Source organism: Vigna unguiculata, chromosome 11 (genome assembly GCF_004118075.2).
Source record: "Vigna unguiculata cultivar IT97K-499-35 chromosome 11, ASM411807v1, whole genome shotgun sequence".
Taxonomy (NCBI): Eukaryota; Viridiplantae; Streptophyta; class Magnoliopsida; order Fabales; family Fabaceae; genus Vigna; species Vigna unguiculata.
The window spans coordinates 159,533-178,927 of NC_040289.1; the positions used below are offsets into that span (position 1 = coordinate 159,533).

The 19,395-nt window shown below is 32.9% G+C and overlaps 4 protein-coding genes across 4 annotated transcripts; 3 read left to right on the forward strand and 1 right to left on the reverse strand.

Annotated features, from left to right (window-relative positions):
• The first annotated feature begins 2,303 nt into the window (after positions 1-2,303).
• Positions 2,304-7,313, forward strand: LOC114169788 (eukaryotic translation initiation factor 2D). Its single transcript, XM_028055092.1, has 8 exons — positions 2,304-2,530; positions 2,611-2,722; positions 2,801-2,991; positions 3,173-3,267; positions 3,355-3,780; positions 4,362-4,470; positions 5,263-5,908; positions 6,821-7,313. The coding sequence occupies exons 1-8, from the start codon at positions 2,396-2,398 to the stop codon at positions 6,940-6,942; spliced, it is 1,836 nt and encodes a 611-aa protein (XP_027910893.1). The 5' UTR covers positions 2,304-2,395; the 3' UTR covers positions 6,943-7,313.
• Positions 7,314-9,154: 1,841 nt separating this feature from the next.
• On the forward strand, positions 9,155-14,437 carry LOC114169361. The gene is made up of 10 exons (XM_028054500.1): positions 9,155-9,519; positions 9,715-9,848; positions 10,493-10,551; positions 10,624-10,678; positions 11,710-11,763; positions 12,054-12,116; positions 12,744-12,848; positions 13,784-13,831; positions 14,084-14,203; positions 14,348-14,437. The coding sequence occupies exons 1-10, from the start codon at positions 9,297-9,299 to the stop codon at positions 14,408-14,410; spliced, it is 924 nt and encodes a 307-aa protein (XP_027910301.1). The 5' UTR covers positions 9,155-9,296; the 3' UTR covers positions 14,411-14,437.
• Positions 10,284-12,507, forward strand: LOC114170750. Its single transcript, XM_028056302.1, has 4 exons — positions 10,284-10,551; positions 10,624-10,678; positions 11,710-11,763; positions 12,054-12,507. The coding sequence occupies exons 1-4, from the start codon at positions 10,460-10,462 to the stop codon at positions 12,225-12,227; spliced, it is 375 nt and encodes a 124-aa protein (XP_027912103.1). The 5' UTR covers positions 10,284-10,459; the 3' UTR covers positions 12,228-12,507.
• A 680-nt stretch (positions 14,438-15,117) lies between the features above and the next one.
• Positions 15,118-16,906, reverse strand: LOC114169099 (organic cation/carnitine transporter 3-like). Its single transcript, XM_028054123.1, has one exon. It carries the CDS (start codon positions 16,779-16,781, stop codon positions 15,276-15,278), a length of 1,506 nt encoding a protein of 501 aa, XP_027909924.1. The 5' UTR covers positions 16,782-16,906; the 3' UTR covers positions 15,118-15,275.
• Between the last annotated feature and the right edge of the window lie 2,489 nt (positions 16,907-19,395).

A 19,395-nucleotide genomic window follows, 5' to 3' on the forward strand; every position in this document is an offset into this window, starting at 1 on the left:
AATCAACTATTGCTAATTTTTTGTTTTAGTCCCCCACTTAACGTTTGCATTATTTTAGTCTCTGACGTTTTGAATTGAATGGAATTAGTCCTCAATTTTAAACTCTGTTAGTTTCAATTGACAGTTGTTAAACGGAAGGCCACGTCATGATCTGTTTTAAGTTGAGTTAAAATTTTTTTGCACATTGTTATTTGTTTGTGTAACGTTTCAGTTGAGTTAAAAAAAAAGTTTGCACCTAATTATTTTTTGGGTAACATTTTAAGATAGGAAAATGTTTACAGTAAAAAGGGATCTGGGTAATTTGTGAAACCCTAAAATTTGGTTTTCAGGATTGGAGCCTTGATTTCATCTTCTTCATAACATCTGAAACCCTTGTCACCTCTCTTCTTCCTCGCGCGTGGACAACCAATACTGGGACGTTGGGTCTCGCCGCTGCTTGCCTCCAGCCGGTCGGAGTTGCCGTCATCGTTCATCGAGGCCGCTGCCAACACCATTTTCTTCCTCCGAGAATCGTGTGAGGGTTTGTTCCTTGCATAATTGCCACTGCGCCCTGCTCCACCACTGGCACTGTCACCAACGCCCTTGTTAGAGATTTCACAACCGAAGGACACCCTTCTCTCTTTACTGATTCTCTCCTTCTGTGATTATTGATGAGAAATTAAAAATGGAGAAGAATGAGAAGAATGAGAAGTGACAGAGGTTCTAAGGTGGCGTGAGTACTGTGTTTTTTGTTTTGGTATGGAAGATGATTTTGATGATTGGCAGGATATGAGATTGGCAATGGTCTTGAGTTGGTGATTCAGTGTGTTGATTTTGGATGAATAAAAATTAAGATGGCGTGAGTGATGAAAAGGCGTGGAGGATGACCACGAAGGTTAGCAAAGGATGAAACTCTGAAACTTTTAGATGATCTTATATCCACACAGAGGTTGTTTTCGAACATGAACCTCAAAGGCCAATACTGATCCAAAAAAATAACCACGTGTAAATTTTTTTTTAACTCAACTTAAAATGGATCATGACATGGCCTTTCGTCTGTCATTTGAAATTAACGGAGTTTAAAATTGAGGACTAATTTCATTCAATTCAAAACGTCAAAGACTAAAATAGTGCAAACGTTAGGTGGGACACTAAAACAAAAAAATAGCAATAGTTGAGTGACGAAAAACATAATTAACCCTTTATTTTATAATATGTGAAAATAAAATTAGTTTGTAAGAGTTTAGTTTTATCTGAATTTATATTTTATGACGTAACATTTTTTAAATGAGATTAATTATTATCAATGAGTAGTTATGAAGTGTGTGACAAATAAGGTAGTAGAAAATTAAAAGGAAGGTTAAAGTTTGGAAAAGATTAAACTTTGTTCTTAGATACTTCTAAAAGTTATTTGGAAATGAGCACTCAATCATCAACAGTTTGACAAAAAAAAAACTATTTATCCCACAAATCATTTATTAAGAAAAATGAAAGCTACGAACATTTTTTTTCAATATTAGTTATAATTATAACATATCAACCTAAATAATAACACAAAAGAAAAAAATATACAACCATATAATTTTTATATTAATTCGACTCGGTTCAAGATTATTTGTAGCAATGTCTGAAAGCTTTTAAGCGAGCTTCTACATTCCTGCTTTCTCTATGCTTTGTGCTTTTGTACTTGGGTAGCTTACTAATTCGATTATATTTATTTATTTATTTGATTTAAGTGAATTTAAAATTTAATTTAATTTTATAAAATTTATATTTCTAATATCAAAAATAATTTTAAGTTCAATTCAATTTACAAATTTGATGTATAAAATGAAATTTGTACTTCCTTATTTAATATGAATTCACATTATTTTTTATCTATATGACTTTTAATGTTTATATATATATATATATATATATATATATATATATATATATATTACTTTTCTAGTAAAAAAAACTTAATGCTTTTTGGTAAATTCATCTTATACGGATCGGAAATGATATATGTTAAAAGTTATGTCTCTCGGTGAAAATTTGAAAAGTCTTTTGTTTAGAATGTGCCGCATGTTAAAATAAAAGAGATTTCAAAAAAAAAATGTTTAAGTAAATTTTAATACGTGATAAATTTAGATTCTGAGATACATTACTTTCAAATAATATTAATATTAATTTAAAAAATTTAGTGCATTGAATTTCTTTTTTATAAAAGTAAACACTCAATAAAATAAAAATTTAAATATACAAACTAAATTATTAATTATTTTGGAAAGGAAGAATGGGAGGGTGCAGAGAAAAGGTTAACTAGGTTACGGGGTTTATTTATTTATTTAGAGAATAAAAGAGGAAGGAAAACTGAGAGTGGGTTGAGTTTGGTGCAGAGAAGCGAAGTGAGTGAGTTGGAGAGAAGTGGAGAATGTTCAAGAAGGCGGTGGAGGCCAAATCTCACCAGAGGCTCTCTGGTGCGGACAGAAAGAAGCTCCGACGAAGCATTAAGGACAAATTCCAAAGGGTTTCGGATTCCGACTTAGACGCCTTGCTTCCTCCCAAGGTAAATCAAAATTCTTCGCTTCTTCTCATTTCGATCATTTCGTTTAACACACACCAGTAATTAACAGAGTAATTGAGCAGGCAGAGATTGCAGTGGCCAAGTTTCAAAACCGCGTCCATGTGTACGCCGTGGAGGGAGGCTTTCCGGTGTTCTTCGACGTCGATGGCCGCGGCTCTGACATTTTCCCGACAGGTTTTCTTTCGTTACTTTTGCTCAGAATTGCGAATTCGAATGATAAATTGAAACTACATTCGGAATTATTCGACGCAGTTTATGCACTGTGGATTGTCCCTGAGCTTCTGCCTGCGTTCGTGCTCAAGGGTGGTGAGGTGTCGCGGTTTGTTATTGGAGGCGCCGACTTGATGTTCCCAGGTATAACGGTGCCGCCCGAAGGTCTTCCTTCGTTTCGGGCAGGGGAGCCTTGGGCCGTCAAAGTACCCGGAAATCCTGCTCCCATTGCAGTATGTAACATGCATTGCTTCATTAGTAGCTTGAGTTTAATTTCCTACTTTCAACTAATCAGAAATCAATCCTGTTGTCTTTTAAGGTTGCTATTGCAACATGTTTTGTGTGTGGATGACACAGAACCTTTATATTCTATAGGTTTACGTGTAAACTTAACCTTCATTGATTCTCTTAAAGGTTGGGAGTACCACCATGAGCAGCGATGAAGCATTGAAAGCTGGATTACGTGGAAAGGCGCTGAGAATAACTCATTACTATCGTGATTTGCTTTGGCAAGTATAGCTAGAGAGAGCCTGGTGGTGATCCTTTTATTCAGTTCAGCTATTAAATTGAATCAATCTCGTTCTATGGATTTGCAGGGAATCTGCCGAAGGCTGTTATGTGCCTAATGCAGGTTTTTTCGAAGATGTTGTGTTTGAGGATCCTTCTTCGTTACAAGCTTCTTGTGATTCCGATTCTACTGATGTTACTGGTGAGACATCAACTGATCAGCAGAACAACCAAAAAAGTGACGGAGTGGTGGAATCTCTGGATGTGAATGAGTTACAACGTGATTCCGTGTCTGGATTGGTGCCACCGAATGATGGTGAAAATGATGCTGTGGATGGAGTAACCGAAGGCCTGTCTGATTTGAAGTTACCGGATACTGCCTCTGGTAATGACCCTAACGACCAGCAGACTCTATCAACTGCAGATATAGATTCCCTGTTAGATAAGTGCCTTCTTCAAGCTCTGCACACAACAGTGAAGGACAAAGATCTTCCATTGCCTGGAAGCACTCTATGGTGGGATTTTCTCTCTTTGCTTCTTGGTTTACAAAGTTGAACCATCTGAAATAGATTGGCCAAAAAATCTTTTAAACCAGGAATTCTAGTTGACAATTCGTTGCGGTTTATATATTTTAAAAAGATAGTTCGCTCAGTAACAACACTGGCACCAAAATATGATCTATGTGGAGTGCACTTGACATCATGAGAACTTCGGTTACGATTTTTCAAGATCTCGATTTTTATACCGAGCAGGGCATTTAAGCTAAACTTGAAAAATTAGCTTTGGACAGCAGTGTTAAAAAATTGAGTTTCGAATTTCTGTTTGAAAAGATTTCTGGTTGAAAATGTCGGTGTATGAAAAATAAGCTTTTTCAATTGACTCATAAGAACTAACTCTTCATTCAAGCAAGTTATTGTCATCTAGGTTAGTCGAATATATTAGGTGATTATTCAAGTGGACTGCCATTAATATTGAACATATTTTTGTCTTAAATTCATTTCAGTTCATATTAAACATACATTTCTAGTGTGTATTGAATTGAGAAGTCAGCTTTACCTTCAGTGATATAATAATTATTTATTTTTGGGCATTGCAGGTCGAACCATGTATTACCATGTAGACCTTCAGGAATTACTTTAGATATCAAGAAATCTTCCTACAAAAAGTTATCAAAGTGGTTACAAGCAAAATCCACCTCTGGCTTGGTTTGTCATCTACTGCTTTTTTTTTTGTTACTTGGATTTGTAGAATAGTAATAGAAACTTGGTGATATTGACAGGAAAATCTTTAAATTGTTATATGAATCATAATATTAGAATCTAGAAAATGTTAAAATAGGTTTCTACCGGAATACATTTCCCTAATGTTCTGTTCTGTCAGGATACACCTATAAATGAAGCATTCTGACACTTTGTAGCCTCCTTAGCACGTTAGATGTGTAGCCTCTTAGCATTTTAGATATGTAGGTCAAGGAACTATGGGAAAAGAAGTTGGACAACATTTTTATGCTTTAGATTTCGTTTCATGAAGAATTGGAATTGAGATAAAGACTCATGGTGATAGGAGATTGGGACCAGAATAGTACCGTTAGTTCCATGTGCAAAATATTATTTTTAGATGTTTATATAACAATCAGTATTTAAAAATTCATTACCTTGAGAAAAGACCGAACAGAAAAACGTTGATTTGAAATTTGTAATATTCTTGTGAGATGCAACTTGCTGGCTTTTTTGAAGTATTTTGGTGAATTAATTGCTTTTGGAAGGGAGGGATCACTGATATGGCTGCTAGAATAAACTCAAGCAATGATTCTCTATCGGGATGTTTCTTATGCGGAGCTAGTTACATGTCTATTTTATATATCATGATCAAATGACATTTTCAATTTTTAATGTATTTGGCCCTTTTAATAATTTGTCTTCTGCTGTTTCTTCATTGATATATTCTGCAATGCTGTTTCTGGATTCTTTCTTCACATGTATTTACATTTTGTACAGATATCAGTGAAAGAAGATAAACACAAAAAGGAAGTTATGCTGTCTTCAGTAAACCGAAACCATGCTGATTATTCATCCTTTAAGCCTGAAAAAAGGCGAGTCGAGAAAAGTGAGCAGCCTAGCGTTCAGTCTACTAATGAAGTTCGTACATCTAAAACACTGGAAGTGACTGAAATCTACAAGCCAAGTGTACATGTCAATGCCATATTTTCAGCTGTAGGAGCTGATCCGGGGAAACTTTTTAGTGCTTCTGAAGCTACCGATATTGTCTTCACATATGTTGAAAAAGAAAATCTTGTTAAACCAACAAATAAATCCATTGTGATTCTTGATGCGCTTTTATGTGACTCACTGTACAAGGGTGCTATTAAAAAAGGAACAACTTATCCTACAGAAATTCACAAGAAGGATTTAGGATCAACATTTGTGAGCCGTATGCAGCCTCACCATGTTGTAACCAGAGGGAATGAATCTGTAGTTCGTAAAGGTGCACTTAAAACAATTCAATTATTGACAGAACGACGGCAAGGCAACAAGAAGGTAACCAAACTCTCTGGTATGGAAAGTTTTCTTATAGATGCTGAAGCTTTGGCGTCAGAACTGCAGAAGAAGTTTGCATGCAGTACCTCTGTCGCAGAACTGCCAGGTACTTATTGGTTGCATTAAAATTACAAGTTTTATTTTGGTTTGTGCTTCATAATCATCAAGAAATATGGGATTTATGAGCATAAGAGTGACTGCATTACTAAATGTTGCTTTTCTTTATTTATATCCAATCTCATATGGTGTTGTCTAACTAATATATTTGCATTCATATAGAATATATGCTTTGGTTTTATCTTCTATAATTGATGGAATGCTGATGATACCTGACATTATAAAACTACATTTGTGGTCTCTTAGGTGGAAAGGATAAAGTATCGAATCTCAGTTGTTTATTCCTCAGCATTCATATAGAATAGTTATTTTGTTTTTATCTTTCCACATGCTTGATAAAATGCTGATACCTAAGATCATAAAACTACATTTTGGCCTCAAAGGTGAAAAGAGAAAAAAATAAATCTGTTATATCTTACTTTTCTTTGTTGTTGGTCTCGTCTTGTCTTGCCTTCCCATAAGGCATTTTTTTTGACATTAACAGACATATTAATGGTAATATGTAATGAGGTTACATATTAGTGAGTAACGCGAAAACAAGGAAATCAAGACATTATACCATCAAAGGAATGACAATTTTTAGTGAAGCTACAAAATGAGATTTTTGACCACTATAAAGAATACAATTGGTCGGAGTGCTACTATTGTGAAACGGGTTTTACCTGAAATCCGTTTTTTGTGTTAAAAATTGGAATGGCGCCGCTGTATTTTTCGTTGCAACCCCAGGTTGCTATCTGTATATATGTTTCTTTAATCAATTTTTTGGTTTGAAATTTGAATTGGCTTGGGGAATATGGTCAGAGATTCACCCTTGCAACATCCATTATTCTGCCTGGTGAACTTTGACTTGTAGTTTATTACATTGTGTATCTGAAATTCTAAGGCATTTGTTTGCTTGCAGGTAAAAAAGGGCATGAAGTTTTGGTTCAAGGAGGAGTTATCGATGACTTAGCTAGGCATTTGATTGAACAATACGGAGTTCCAAAGAGATACATTGAAGTGCTTGATAAAACCAAAAAATGAGCTACCTACAATGCTTTTATTTAACGCTGCTGGGAGTACTTTACTTGGATGCCTATAGATGTATGTTCTGTATGTTCCGCACCCTGGTTTATTGGGTTGATTGAGATTAATATAAGTGGAGCGAGCAAAGAATAGAAATGGACAAAGCACAAATGTTCTTTCCGATTCAAAAAATTGCTGTTTTCGAGTTTATTGTGAAACTCTGAATGGAGGATGCCACCATTCAGATCAACGAACTTGATCAGTCGAGGCAACATTCACACTGTTTTCACTCTTCGATCTGTTAGACTGAACTCTCCCTGTGATCTTTGAGATTGGTACTATACTCTTAACTTTATAAAACCTTCACTTTAGTCTCTAATTTTCTAAAACATCATAACTTTATTTTTTCTCTGTTACTAAGTTTCTCACTTGCAATAAAGATTAAAATAAACGATGTTTGTAAAGTTTGAGGCTAAAATGAGGGTTTCTCAAGGTTGGAAATTAAAGTGATTGATCTATGTTCAAGAAAAATTTACGTAGGTAATTTTGATTTTTTTTATTATCTTGAATGTAGTCTTATTATAATTTTAGAAATTTGTAATTTTGATTTAATAATTTTCCATGTTTTTCTCTTTTGTTTTTATATTTGCATTAGTTAAATTATTTTTTTACATTAAATATAGTTTTAAAACAATGACATCAAGTTTTATAGAAATGAAAAAAAAAATAAAGAATAACTATAACTAAAATAAAAAATTGCTACTAGTATCTCTTTTCCATTTTATGTGAATGTTGTTTTATTTATAAGTCAAGTCATAAGAGGTCATTTTATGAGAACCAAATATTTAAGTCTCCTAAATAATTAAGTCAGATTCATACTAGTTTTTCTCACTGCACAATTACTAATAAAATAAGAGGAGAGCAATTCTTTTCCTTTTTATCTTTCTTTTTAAGAGTTGTATTTTTATTTTGGTTTAAATACTTTTTTCGTTCTCATTTTTCGTAGTGTTTGTTGCGGATGATCTTCATTTTTACCAAATGTTTAAAATGGTTCTTATTTTCGTAGTGTGTTGCAGATGGTTTTCATTTTGACCAAATGTTTAAAATGATCATCATTTTTGCAATTTGTGTTTAATTTAATCATTTTCTGTGACGCCGTTTAAATTAGTAACAGAACACTGTACAGGTGACACTGTGTACTGTACAAGTGGATTATTAACGTTAACTCTTCAATTCGAGGCAAAAATTTTCCAATTAGGTCGTGCTACAATTAGGGATTGATGAGTAAGACGATTTCTTCATCTTTGATTTGCAAGGAAGTAGCAATTGGACATGACGATTTAGTTGTTTAATTTCAATTTTCTAGTTAATCATCATCATCCTCTATTTCTCGTTGAACTACCAACATTTTGTTACAACAGTGTTGTCTCCAACGATTACAATCGGAGGTAAAGGAAGAAGATTGGACCGTGATTGCAGGAAAAGAAGAAGATTGCAACAATACAAATTGGAAATGAAGAAAGAAGATTACCAACTGCCCAACAATTCATTTTCAAAACTCTAGCTCACCTATTTATATCTAAATACTAATATTACATCTGTATGATACACGTAATACATTCCAGTATAATGTAATACAAAAATAACTATTCGCAACAAACACTACAAAAATGAGGATGAAAAAAGTATTTAATTTTTTTATTTTTAGTTAGGATAATAACGTCTTTCTAACAAAATGCAACTTTTCCTTTAACATCAAATCTCTAGTTTGGAAAATAACCCAATAAATGACACGTTTGTCTATTATTATGTTTGGTTTCTTTTTGAAGCCTCGTAAGTTGGAAAAATAAAATCCCTCAAAGTAAATTATAAATCTGAGGTTCGAATTTTATGATTGTTACTTTTGAATTTCTCTAACTACCATCTTTAATTTCACATGACTATATAGGTATAATAAACTGTTAATTTATAAAATGTATAATGATTTTTTTTTGTATTTTTTTAATTGGTCTGAGTATAATTATTTTCTATATATGTAAGATAGATAATAGTTAACTTTCCTATAATAATATAACTTTTTAATATTTCATACATGAAACAAACAGAAAAAGATAAATTGAACATAATTTACAAATTTTGTTTTTTTAATGATTTTTAATTATAATATTTAATAATAACTTCTATCATTTTATTAAATTTTAAAAAATACGAATACCTTGTGAATCGTTCTCGCGCCTGGGTTTTGGCAAAAGAGAATGTAGAAGAAAACGTGACAAAGGATAATTAGGATATATAAATACCATTTCCCGCCAAATCCGGGTATAACGGTTTTCTAATCACCGCGAAACTCGTTTCTCTGATTGTGGACGAAGATGGAGGAGTACTTGCAGTACATGAAAACTCTCCGCTCTCAAATGAACGGTACCTGCAAATCGGAATCCATTCACTGTTACTTCATTTATTTATTTATTTTAATCGAACTGAAAATGAAAACTGAAATTGAATTAGACGTGGAGGATGAAGCGGCGAAGATTTCCGTCGAAGAAGAAATGCAACTGACCAACGTACGCACTTTGGAAAACGACATTGAATCAGGTCACCACTTTCCTTCAATTGCCTGTGGAGTGTTCATGACGTCACTATTATTCTATTTATAGAGTTTAGTTTTCTATGAAGTGATTAATCATCATTGATATAATTTATCATAATTATAATATAAGTTTGTAGCAAGGCGAAAGTGTAAAATTCATGCATAATGAACTGAAATAGCTATGCTCTGTAACTGTGCAGCAAAATCGGGAATTACGCAACTCAAGGAAGACACTGAGAAGATGAGGGCCGCAAAGGGCGAGATATGCTCGAAGATACTGGAAAAACAGAAAAGGATTGCCTCTTTGGAGTTTGACACAATCAAACTCTCCCAGGTCTAAGTCAATTGGTTCCATAACATAAATGTTGGCATCAGCATTTCAGCATTTTATAACTGACCACTGCCTTAACTGTGAAAGTGTTGGAACATTTTTTATTTTTTTAGTTGAGCTACCTCTTCCCACTCTGGTGTAGAGCGTGATATGTTCATCGTTATGGTAGGAAAAAAATCAATAAAGTAAAATGAATTAAGTTTCTTTTTTAAATGAAAGTTCGTTTATGTATTAGCTGATTTACGGTAACGGTTGGAGATCCTTCATCAACTAGAAATATATCACAAATATTTATTTTACTTTGTTTTGCAAGATTGAGTGAAAATTCACTTTCTAAGATGATATTTGAGCCATTCAAAATTTAGTCAAATTTGTTAGACCTACCATTCCACCTGTTATCAAGTATCTTGAGTTCAAGAACGCAAAACTGAGATGTGGTAGCTATACTTGCTACAATAAAGTAAAATTAAGTTTAATTTAAAAGTTGTCTTTTATAGTAAGTCTATAATTAATATGGAGATTTGAAATGAAAGCTTTGTAATATGGGTTCTTAGGATTGGTTATGTAGAATTTGGGCCTTATTTCTTGTTTTGGTAAAGTCTTGAGCTGTGTTCATGGTATTCTTATCCTTGACTCTCTACCAACAGACTTTGGAGCTTATTCAGCAAGAGAGAGTTGGGTTATCTTCCAAACTCTCAGAGAAGAGGTAGCTGAAGATACTTAGGGAGTAATCTTACACATTTGATGCATATTCATCTAAGTTGTTTTAACCTTTCAGAGCCTACTATAGCAAGGTTGCGGAGGACATGAATGCCAAATTACAGAAGCAACAGGTTGACTTTCATTATTCTTCTTCTTTGTTATTGCTCCGTGACCTTTGGAGGGTAGGCTCAGTACATGAAAGCAATTGAACAATTAGTAACAATGTTGACATCAAAGGGGTTATTATGTTTGGGAAATAATTCCATTTGAAATACATATACGTGTTATGCGTGGAAGAACGGTTTCCCGTTTTTTACACAAAATTACACTCGTGAACAGTTAGTCTATAAATATTGAGTGCCATCAATCTCTCTCCCTCTGTCTCTCTCCGTCTGTCTCTCTATCTCCCTCACACACACATATATGAATGAATTCTATCATAGACCACCAAACCACCTTTATATGTGGTCTACGATGGACGCACACCTCAAAGCCCAACACGTCCAACCCCTTAATTCCCATATTGTGAGCAAAATGGCCGACATCCCAAGACCCAATATGCCCAATTAGAAACCCTCCCCTTTTTACCTCAATGACACTACCACTACAGCACCCTTTTTTATTCAAATCACCACCGTTCTTAGCTATTGCATTAGTAAAAGGGAGGTCGGGTGAAGAGTCTTTATCATCAGTTCCAAAGAAAAGTCTCTCATCACCACAATGGTGGATAAAAATGTTAACAGATCAATCAATAAAATGATCCGGCCAACAAGTTCTGTAAGGAATCAATAAATAAAAAGTTTGCTAAAGATTATGTTGAGCTGCATTGAAAATCACAAGAGTGCACCGCTACAATTTCAGTAGAAATTTTTTCACTTTTAATTCTTTAATTATTGCTGGTTAGCACTTTTCCTAATGAAATGTCCCATAAATATCGTTTATTTAATTCAGATTTCATTTTCAAAAATATTTTGAGTCCCTTGAAATTAGTTGATTTTTTCTTATGTTCAAATCCGGAGGGATTACCTTTTTGTTCACTGAGTAAATCTATTTTCCTGCATCCTTGTCCCATTAATTCTATCTTGTTATCAGCTATGCTTTCATTTTCACGCGAGTTCTTTCATTCAGTTGCAACTTTGTACTGAAAAGAAGTATTTTGCAGGAATGGGTCAGTAGTACTCGGAATATTAGCAGGGAACTGCAAAAGCATGACTTGGTATGCCTTTTTTATTCTTACCAATAACTATAAGCCATTTATCAGGACTACTCGTATATAACCTAAAGTTCCTGTGAAAATAAGGCTCCTTGGCAAGTGTTTGAGCAAACTTCTTGAGCTTGCTTATTTATTTAATTCTAAGGAAATGGTATGATTTTGTTTTATAAATTATTGACTAAAAGGAAGAATAAAGCAAACAAAACTTCATCCCATTCTCAGGTTGTATTGATTTAATTATTTGATCTATATGCTTTTCTGATTCTTGTCACTTTCTTTTTGGATTTATACAGGTCACCGGAAAGGTGGTGGGGGAAATAAGTAAAGCTGAAGGCATGGCTCTATACTTTAGTGTGGTGTTTGACACAACGTTTTACGAAAAAGGACTCTTAAACTCCACCAAAACTTTCAGGAGAATCTTTTTCTTTGCTTCTACCAAAGCAATTTTCTTAAAAGAAGAGAGATAAACATGTTCAAATAACTCGACACAAATTTGATAGCAACGCATGATCAAACCAATGTTCTTGTATTTTAAGATGCATTAGAGTTGTGACTGTCTATCACATTGTTGGACTGTTTCTAAGATAGCATGGCTTGGTTTAATTTCTCAAATTGAGAACCAATTGAGTTTTGTTCAGCAGTTTAAGCTTAAACTCAAACCACCCCATGAATACCTACTTATATCTGCTTACTGTAACTAAATCAGTAATGATTGAGATACCTTGGTTTTGTCAAGGCTGAACATTGAATCGGATGTTTATTATTATTATTATTATTATTATTATTATTATTATTATTTTGTTAACGGGCATTTTATAATCCATTTTTTAAAACTAAATTTGATGTACAAGCTTTCGTTTCATAACTTACAGGAAAGACTGGTGCGACTTGTAACCTTGTCGTGGATAACTTGGTAGACCACTTCTTTCATAAATATATACTACAATGGCGTTGGAATCTGCTAATTTATTTTTGTTTGACAGGGAAGTGTTGTAAGGACCAATTTAATCAATGAATTGGATTCTGCTAAAGCAAGGCTTGAGGAGATTCTTACTCTGAAAGCCAAGGTTCTTACCGAGAACACCAAGGTTAGTTATCTGCATCCCATTTAGGTTGTGAAGTATACATTACTCAAGCTTTCGGTTGTTAAATTTGTTTTTGCTGAGTGCAATTTTTTTATAGCAAATACAATGAAATATTTAATTCATTCTAGAAACAAAAATTCAATTTTAAATTAAACAAAATAATTACAATAAGATTTAAATTCTCCTGGTCCCTCCTAATTTTTTAAAATGCGTTCTAAAATAACCTTTCTTCTTTCTCTTTACTTTTTCCATTTCAGCCATATTTTTTTATTACAATACATGACTGAATATGTACATGGAACATCCCATTTACCGTGATCAAGGTTGAACCCTGGCGTTTTAAGCATACGTTAATATTCTAATTTAAAAAGATTCAGTGTCTTCGAAGTTTGATCTGCTGAATTTTTGGAAAATTGATCAATTATACAAATGGATAGGCAAGGACACTTTTTCCTACATGCTCTTTAATTAAAATATAGAGAGCTGCAAATAAAAAAAAATTCTTCAATTTAGTCTTTATTTCTCCAGTTTATAACTGCCTTCTACATGAAAATTGTGGTTCATTCTATTTAAATGTTGTTTCATCTAATCATGGATCAATTTCTCCTTAACTGAATTGATATTCTTTTTCCGGTTAGCAAAAGTTATTTTCCGAAAATTACCATTTTTCAAGTTTTAACAAAGTTAACTAGTTGCAGCCATTTTCCCCTCGATAAGTTTGTTAAAATAGTCGATGATTGATTTTTGCAAACATAGGGATGCAAAAAATGATCCTGAAGCGTAATTAGGGGTGTAAAGATACTCTAGGATTTCTTTTCCAACCTTTAGTTCTTTCAAGAAAATAAGAATAGGAAGATTTTGATGTTTAATATGGCATTATGTTTACATTTTCAGTATACTTTATTTGCTTCTTACTATTATGTCTTTTTTGTCTTTAGATAAAACTGGCTATCGAGGATGTGAAGTGCAGAGAAAATGAGTTTAAGGTCTGTTGTTATTTTGCAAGAATTATTGAGAAACGTGTGATTATCATAATTTCCACTGTTAGGATGATCAAGTGGAAAACGATTTCCATTTTATATATAAGTTTTTCCCTATACATTCATTTATATTAGATCTTTGATTGGTAAGCTGTTGTTTTCTTTTCTTCTCTTATTGAGGCAAGTAATAAATTTGTGACTTATTATCAATGATTTTGTAAATTATTTTATTTAACTCTAATGAACGAACTACGCTAGCCGGAGCTGAAAGCAGCAGGTTTAACTGCTCTTGAAGAGGAATATAAAGCTCTTTTGTCAGACAAAGCTGCAGAAACTGAATACTTGCAATCTCTAGAGAGACAAGTTGAGAAACTTAAGGTAAGATAAGTTTAATCCACAAAAATTTTTACGAGGTACTTAAATAGTTATCCGGAAAAATCATGACTTCAAATAGGAATAATCAAGTGACAATTCATTATCTTAATTTCCCTTGTACTCATGGAGATGCCTCTGATTTTACAGGAGATTCGTCATGTGGTAAAATGTGCTTGTGGAGAGGAATACACAGTCGCTTTAAATAATTAATATTTTTAGAGAACATGAAACTTCTGGAGGCTGTGAATTTAGCTGTTCACGTTGATCTTGATACAACTGTACATCATTTTGGAAAAGAAATGAATGGTTTCTTGACTATGATTATATTTTTCTCGATATATTAATATACAAAACTTTTGATTGATTTCTAGGTTGTTGTACTAGGATTTACAACAAATCAATCTAATAAGAATGTTTGAGGAAGGCCCAATTCAATAGACAAGGCTGAGTAATCACAGTGCATGCAGAAGCAATCACACAATATTCAGACTCACTGTATGATATGGATTTTGGAGGCATGATAGTGTTTCTTGTGTTATGACATGATATCAGCATGTACAGTAAACATCCACCCATAATGTAGCAACTTGTACTGAGACAAGACAATCGGCCAAATCGACATCACTAGAGTCTAAATGATAGGCATGAAATGGGGATGGAAATATAATGTTAGAGAGAACCAAGTCGATATCACGTGATGTGGACGGGGTAGTAATAGCCAAATGTAAATGCATGCCATTAAGACTGCTTTAATTTGATCCTTTAAAATTTTAAAAAGTTTAATCTGATATTTTCAACCTTTTTAAAATGATTCATTTGGCCTTTTCCGTCTTAGAAGTGTATGCACATGTATGGATATGATTTATTCCTTAAATTTAATGTTAACAATATTCTTGTTTCAAAAAGAAAATAATCATTGTAAAAAGAAAATTGGGTCTTCTTCCCCAAATTCTCCAATGTTGCTTTTGTAAGAAAATTTTATTCAACAAGAAAACGTACATAACTTTTCCTAACAAATAATGCAGCATACACACTGAACCTACAAAAACAACATAAGCTGACCCACTTCATCATTTTATGCAGATAGGTTGTCCTTTTTCTCTTGCTGGTCCATGGTATCAGAAAGAGCTACTCCTATGGTCTCAGGCAAACAGACCAAAGTGAAACAGGATGAAATTATAACCACTCCAAACACCCCATAAGAGAAAAATTCATTCTTCCTCCCCGCAGATATAAGAAATGGACTGAATATGTTACCAAACACAACGGCTTGCCTCACCAACGAGGTCGTCGTGTTCCGTACACTCGTCGGAAACACCTCTACGACGTAAATGAGAAACACATTATAAGCAGTGACAGTACTGAAAAATGCCACCAACGATATCCCCACCTTCGCTACTTTCACCCCATTGCTAACCACTGCACACAACATGCAGCATATCCCACTCGCTACAGAGAATGCAAGAATCGAGGGCTTTCTCCTGCAGTTTGCCAAGAAATATGTGGCCACACAAGAGGGTATTTCCATGAAAGCATTGAACACAACGCCCAAGTAAATGTCGAATCCCAAGTTCCCCACGGCCAAAGGCATGCCAAAATACACCATCCCAATCCCAAGACCAAGCACCATCATTGCCACCACCCGTTTGCCAACCCAGCTTCTCTCAAACAACTCTGCTATCGATGAGTAAAGTCCCAAAATTGACTTTTGTTTAACAGCAGGAACTTTTAGTAGCCCTGCAGTTATATTAGAACCATTTTCTACCGCAGATTCAGAAATTCCTGTAAGCATTGCCATGGCTTCTTGCTCTCGACCTTGCATGAGAAGCCACCTCGGAGACTCCGCAACAAAGAGGTAAGCAATCACAGAATAACAAACAGCAGGAACCGAAGTCCACACATAGAGAGATTTCCATGAGGAATTTCTGTTTAAATAAGCTATTCCAGGCAAGGTCATGTACCCCAAAGTGAAGCAAAAATACTCAACAATCCCCACAGTAAACCTCCACTCTGTGCTCACTTTCTCCGTGAGTAACACCAGAACACAGGTCCCAATGGAAGAACGCCAAAAGCCAATGAGGAACTTAAAAGCGGAGTAGGTCCAAACATTGGTGGAGAAGACAATGGTAGCAGAAGCTAAGGACATAAAAAAACAGGACATAACAAGGAGGTTCTTTCTTCCGAGAGATGTGTCGGCCAAGGTGGCAAGAAGAAAGGAACCAAGAAAGCAACCGAGGAAGAAGGAGGATTGAGGTAAACCTGTGATGAAGCTGGTGGCGCATTGAAGGCCAAACTGTGATATGATTGTCTTGGAAGAAGGTCCATCCCATGCCCATGATGACCTTGGGAGCTTGCAGATGTCGGAATGTGAGGTGCATGTTGTGGGATCTGCGCAGTGCCAAGTGGGGTACTCGTCGGAGTAAATGGCCATGAAGGATTGCTGTGCATCGAAGTACATAGCGGCCGAGACAAGGATGCATTGAATCATCCCCGACCACCCAAATCTTCGCAAACCATTTTCTATCATTTCCTCCGAATACTGAATCTTGTTTTCCTGCACAACTGGAACTGAATCTTCCATCTCTCTCCTGCGTTTGCAGTAACAGGAGGCAGAGGGTTATGAACACCAAAATCAAGTGCTGCTTCAAAAAATGGGCTTCTCTTGGTACAGCCGTTGGTTAAAATCGTCACCCAATCCGGCCCCTACTTTTGGGCTAAGAAAAAGTTGAAAAAACGTTGATTTTATATTATTTAAAGACTTTTACGAGATTAAAATAGTTTTAACAAAAATTAACTTTTATATTTTTAAAAGATTTTAAAAGAAAAAGAAAGTAAATAGTTATAAGAGATAATATCAAATAGTAATAAAAAAAAGGTTAAATATATTTTTAGTGTCTGAAATTTAATTCAAAATTGGAATTTTACCTATCTCATAAATTTTGGTTCTTAAACTTTAAAAATGAATGAATATAGTACTTTTAACTTAATTACATTAACTTATTTTGAGGTGTTGAATGCATTTTCTAAAAAATATTAAAAAAAAATGTGTCAAATGATGTAAACAACTCCAATACTAACATTTTAGTATTCAAAGAAGATTCTTTTTCAATTTTTAAATCCTTTTTTTCTTATCGAGTTCAATATTCATGAGATTTATCAATATTTATTTGTTTCGAATAAAAGCAAAATTACTAGAAAGATTAATATATCTAGAATATATAATAATATATACGAAGCTATTCGTCCACCCCCACATATTTAATAACTTCTCCTAGAAAAAATTTGTAATACTTATTCCATTCGTAATTCCATCAATTCTTTTTTTATCAAAAAAAAAGAATTTAATTTCACTAATATTTTGATACTAGCAATTAAAGATTTTTCATAAAAAAGATCTATATAACCATAATTATATGACCAATTATATATCATATTTTGAAAATGATCGGAAACATTTTTTTAAAGAAAACTTTTTTCAAATAAATTTAATAAATTCAAAATTTTTAAATAGGAATAAACCGATTTGTAAATAAAAGATTATTTTCGTTCATTTTTTAAGTTTAAGGACCAAAACGTATCAAAATTTAAGACATAGACGACTTCTAATTTAGGATTCTAATTTAGGATCAAATTTCAAGAACTAATAGTGTAAAAAAATCACCGTAAAAAAGTTATATATTTCTCCAAATATGGTTTAGATTGTCCGTGTCATTCTCCAAATTAAATACGATTCGTGTTTGTTTTCGTATATGATACGATTCCTGATTATACTACAGGACGTCTGAATTACTTCAACTATGGTGATCGAAATTGAATAGAGGACTTTGTAATCACGCTGAAGAAGCATTTTATGATCGTGTTTAAAGTTAAAACGCAACGTACGCATCCTTATCATAATACCCTACTTAACCATTCTCAATTTGTAATTAAAATGATCTAAAAGAATTAGTAAACTAATATTAAAAGTTATTATTAAGTGAGTGTAAAATAAAAATGGGGTTTCAAGATATCAAGATCCTTTTAAATATGTTCTTGAAGACTGCCGCTATCTTTAGATTAAGCATAATGCCACCATCTACGACCCTTTTTCTCTTGTTTAATTCTAAATCTCATGACGTATGAAATTCTTTAAATGTTTCATTTTGTTCTTACTCTAATCTTTTATAATATTATTTCCAATTCCAAATTTAATCCTTTAAGGATTTTAAGAAGAATAAAAATAAACAAAAAGAAGTTGAACTTTCTTATCTTCAAAAGTTCAATTCTATTCTATTCTATCATAACCATGAAACATCACACAATGTCTTTGCCTTTAAGTTTAACTATAAATTTTAAACAATTTATTATTGAGAGTACTGTTATTTAATCCTATATAATTTGGTATTTACATTATAGTGTTAACTATAAAATCTATATATTGTTCTTTTTAAGTTACTATATTAAGTGTTAATCGATATTCACTATAAGAAATCTCCTACTTAATTAGAGAGATCAATGAGAAAAAATATTTGTAATTAATTTCTCATTAATTTATGAAAAAATAACAAAGGAATAAAATTGTAACGTGTTCATAATAAAATAGTTACAGATTTATAAAATATATATTTGTAGTTAATCTCTCACTAATTGTGAGAAAGTAAGAAAGAAATAAAATTGTAGGTATTTCGTAACAAAATAACTATAAATTTACCGGAACATATATTTGTAAATAATCTCTCATTAATTTGTAAAAAAATAGCAAAATAACAAGAAATAAAATTACGGTTTGTTTTTGACAAAATATTTACAGATTTACCAAAACATATATTTGTACCTAATCCATCTCTATTAAAATTATAGTTTAAATATATATTTTTTAATTTAAATATGTTAAACTTATTTTTAGTTTAAATATTTTAAAATTATTTTTAATTTAAATATTTGAAATTTATTTTTAATTTAAATATTTTGAAATTTATTTTTAATTTAAATATTTTGAAATTTATTTTAGAATATTTTTAGAAATAATATACTTGATACTTTAACTATAGAATTTGTCTTCTTCCATGGATTTAGCTTTTGCGGATGTTTCTCTCCGATAGAATTTGGGTATCATTGATATGGAGCAAATGCAGTACCCATTAAGAGAATTTAATATATGTTAATTATCATCACTAAAATAATTGATTACAAAAAATAATACTATTGAGATAATT